Raw genomic sequence first — 4,342 nt, 5'->3', positions numbered from 1 at the left:
ACGTTACTTTTCTTCTAAAGACACTGTGTGAGTAAGAGTAAAAAAAAATTACAGTTGAGTTCCCCCTGAGCACTTTTCACTCTCTGAAATGTGACGCTGTACAGAAGAATAAACACTGACATCTAGTGGCCAGGTTTGTTAGCTACATTAACTATTTTATCTGTTTTTCGGCTCCACCCACGTCTTAACGTTCACAGCTGCTGCCGATTGTTGATGATTACATTGTCGCGTTGTTCATTGCCAGTTGTTTTTAGCAGATAGTTTCATGGTGTTACTGCACACCAAGACCTTTGACCCCAACCTTCGTCCCAAATACCTGCTACTTGTTAATCTGCTAATCTGGTAAATCTGGGAAGAACGCAGTTTGTATGAACTCTCAAGCGTCTTACACTGATTCTGTCTCAATCGTTTGAAGTGAAACGTTATTGGCATGGACGTTTTTTTTCTAGGTATTTTCTATTAATTTTTTATCGCATTTTATTGTGTGTGCAAAGGTGACTGTTGAATATTAAATAATAATGAAATAAGGACTTTATCTCTTGTCTAGTTAATTTTTATTGGTTGTCTGGTGTCATAAACATAGATTTGGAAACTACACTGTGATAAACAGAGTAATGACACTGTCTGCAACATAGTTCCTGGTTAATTAAAAGAAAAAAAAAGTTACCCTTAGAGCATCCCAGATAAAGTCTCAACCTCAACCATATGTGATTTGGAAACAGATTTTGAGACGTCAGTGAAAAGGCTGACAGGTCACACATGGACACATGAAGTGACCGAAGGGTGAGTGAGTGCAGCTGGTGTCTGATGAGCACAGGAGAAAAATGTGCCAACAGAGGGAAACTGGCTGAAGGAAGTGGAAGTGGAAGTGGAAGTGGAACTAACGCGCCACGATTTTGGGATGTTGACGCAACTATTTTTAACAGAACACCTGACTGACACTGAGGTTTCTGCAGAAGTGACGTAGAGATTCTTAATGGTTCAACGGTGCTGAGTGTCGAGTCACAAACCCTGATGGGAATCAGTTCCTCTGACGTTGTGTTGAACATATTTGTAATGTCTAATCCAAATATTTGAGTAATTAAAAAAAAAAAAAAAAACCCTCCCCTGTGCCACTTTGACCAACCCGTTCTACCAGTGACGCCACAGACAAAACAACACTGTGATAGAGCCATAATAGGAAAAGCTACGTCTTTGACATCAAACTTAATGAGAATTTCAATACAAACACACACACACACACACACACACACACACACATCTGTTGAGAATTTAAACATCAATAGATGTTTAAACTCCAGACATTTCTAAAAACGATTCAATTCTTTCCTGGTTTTCTTCTGCTGGTGCTTCAGTTATAATCAAATATAATTTACTTTAGCTAACCCAGGGATTCTAGAAGTGCGGTGTGTGCACCCCTGAGGCTGCACGAGCTGCCACTAGGGGCTGCGCGAGATACTTTTTTATAATTTGTTTTTATAATATATATAAATTAGATGGGATTTTCCGGCAGAATAAAAAAATATAAATAAACATTTCCTTTGTAAAATTTAATATAGTCTATCCAGAAATATGAGTCAAAAAGTTCTTTGATGAACATCACTTAAAAAAATTATTTTAAAGGTGCCTCTCTTCAGTAACTCAAACGCGCAGGTGCATCTGTTCAGTAACTCAAACACAAACATCATTTAAAAAAAATATTTTAAAGGTCTGTTCAGTAACTCAAACACTAAAACGCAGAGCTTTTACAGTAGGTTCATTGTTAGCGCGGCTAAGACACAAAGGTTTTACAGTAGGTTCATTGTTAGCGCGGTGTTCTAGAAGTACTAGTCAACAAGAGGGTAAAAAAAAAAGTACCGGTACTGTTACTGTTGCTTTTTGAATCAGTTACACCTGCAACAATATTCAAGTGGGTTCGATGACCAGGGTAAAAAGAACTGATTATTATGACATTGTTTATGAAGACTGTATTAAACAAGTAGCTCTCTGTATTATTAGGTGCCAAAAAAGGGTTGGTGACCCCTGGTCTAAATTGACCCCAGGTGTGAATGAGGCCCTGTGATGGAACAGTCTTGTGTTTGCAGCCCAGTGACCACAGTACAGGTCCACAGTTAGAGGAGCAGGGACCAGTTCCCCCCCAGTCAGCACCACAGGGAGGTCTGACTTCTCTGGCTCCTCTTTATGGAGAACAGATAAGGAAAGCAGCCGCATTCTCTGCGGCTCCAAACCCTGGTGTGACATGATTAATTAGCCCTGGAGTAAAGCTCTTCTTACACGGCCGCAAAGCTGCTGCTGCTGCTGCTGTTGTTTCCACCTTAGCCCGTTAATCCTCCAGCCTGTCCCGTATATAGACACTGTAAGACCCCGGGGCTGCTCCACACACCGGCCCAGGTCCCACATCAGCACCGGCGCCGGTCCTGCCGCTGCTGTTTCACGGTCCTGTTTATTATTACATGTCAGTTTGCCGATCAAAGGCGTGTCCATGTGTGAGTCATGCTTATAGGCAGACGCGCTGCCGCGATTAGCGTCATCTCTCCGCTGCTCGGCGCTCTGTACACCGGCGCACCCACCGGCACCAGACTTCTCTCCACCATGGACGAACACACTCCTGAGAAGGTGGTCTTCAACAAGCCGAAGGTACGACCCCCTCCCCTCACACCCGGTTCCACGTAATGTCACTTTTGATAGCATTTCGAGCGGCAGGAGCGGCAGGCGAAGTGTTGGTTGGTTTTACGCACGCCGTATTTACGGAAGAGAAGCCGTGGAAAGGTAGAGCCGGAGCCCGCGTCCGATGGAACCGAGTCCCGGACCGGTTTCTCCCGCGACTGTTTGTCATGAGTTCTGAGGAGAAGTCCGTTTCTACTGTAGCGTTGAACTACAACAGTCAAGTGAATCACAGAATAGTTCTGGTGACTTGTGCCGACATGTGTTCACCGCATAGTATCATGTTCTTTTGGGTTTTTTTGTTTTTGTTTTGTTTTTTTGTTCTGACTGCCAAACTGAGAGCAGGAACTTTGGTTCTGCTGCTCCTGCTCTAGAATCAACTCTCAGAATAAAGAACGAATGTATGTGACAGATATAATTATACATAAAAAAAAACAAATAAACATTTTTCATTGTGCTTTTGACACTTAAAACAGCCTTTTAAATCAAAGCTGAAGCCTCAGCCACATGTGATGAGTCAGGTTTGAGCTAAGACTCAGACTCATTCAAACCATCAACATGATAGAACTTTAATAATTCCCTTCAGGATATTAAAGGTGGTGAAGAACGCTGAGAAAACTAACAAGACAAGAATAGAAAAGTAAACAAAAGAAAAATAAAGATTAAGAACAGCAGAGGTGTTGGTTACGAAACATGACAACGTCCTGGTTTCAGGAACACAACCACACCTGTGACTAACCAGGTGTCTGGTCTGAAACACTGTTAATGAGTGGCTTTATTTAAATCTCTCTTTTTAAAAAAAAAACTATCGGAGATTATGGCCATTTCAGAAGACAGTAATAAATAAATCTTAAATTTTGAGGTCAGATGGTCTGTGATAATGAAGAAGCCTAAACTAATGACTGGTGTTTTTGGATTTTGTCACGTGAAACCATATGACCTTCCTGAATAACGCCTGCTGGTCCTACTGTTAAAATTCACCGCTATGTGTCAAAATGCTAAGACAACATAGTTCTGTAAGTACTACAGTACTATAGTATTGTAGTAGTTTTCATAATCAGAATGTTTATTGGTCTACTGTAAAGGCTCAAAGGATTTGCTTTGCCTTTTTTAAAAAGAAATTAAAACCCAACTGATTGAACGTTGTCTGTACAGAGAAGGAGAAATGATCGCACAGTAATTTGATGCTGATCAACAAAGAGCAGGGAGGAACTCCACTGAGGTTACATGTAGTTACATGACAGTAAGGTGACAAATGTAACACTTACGTCTCTCATGTAAGATTAAAATGACTGGCAGGAATGGAAATGACAATCAATAAACTGGTCTTTTAACTGTGTCCAGTCACCTGAACAAAAAAACTCTCTTATATTCTTGGTCAATGGGAATGTGGTGAGAAATATTCAACCACGACCTTTTTTGGATGTCACTTCCTTCTACACACAGTCATGTTGAAGGAGGTTCTCCTCCTGGTGTTGGACCAACAACAGGGGGACGTCAGGAATAACATCCTGTCGTTCTGTATTACGTCGTCCACGTCAGACGCCTGGACACGGAGTACTGTATGTACTCAGTGGTGACCTTTGGAGTCTTGTATAAGTGAACACGCGTGTATCTCCCACGAGCTGAGAAAGAGGAGAGGAAATGGGAGGTTTAGAGACAGAGGAGAGGACACACA

The 4,342-nt window shown here is 41.6% G+C and overlaps 1 protein-coding gene across 1 annotated transcript in view; it reads left to right on the top strand.

The window, feature by feature from the left end:
• The first annotated feature begins 1,909 nt into the window (after window positions 1-1,909).
• Window positions 1,910-4,342, top strand: part of ada (adenosine deaminase) — a 15,244-nt gene continuing 12,811 nt past the window's right edge. The window contains exon 1 of the mRNA XM_008318968.3: window positions 1,910-2,637. Within this exon, the coding sequence (XP_008317190.1) occupies window positions 2,494-2,637 (144 nt within the window). The 5' untranslated portion in view covers window positions 1,910-2,493. The remainder of the gene's footprint in view (window positions 2,638-4,342) is intronic.

The sequence above is a fragment of the Cynoglossus semilaevis genome, chromosome 10, assembly GCF_000523025.1.
Source record: "Cynoglossus semilaevis isolate Cse_v1.0 chromosome 10, Cse_v1.0, whole genome shotgun sequence".
NCBI classification, from domain to species: domain Eukaryota; kingdom Metazoa; phylum Chordata; class Actinopteri; order Pleuronectiformes; family Cynoglossidae; genus Cynoglossus; species Cynoglossus semilaevis.
This window is presented reverse-complemented; position numbering and strand designations above follow the sequence as displayed.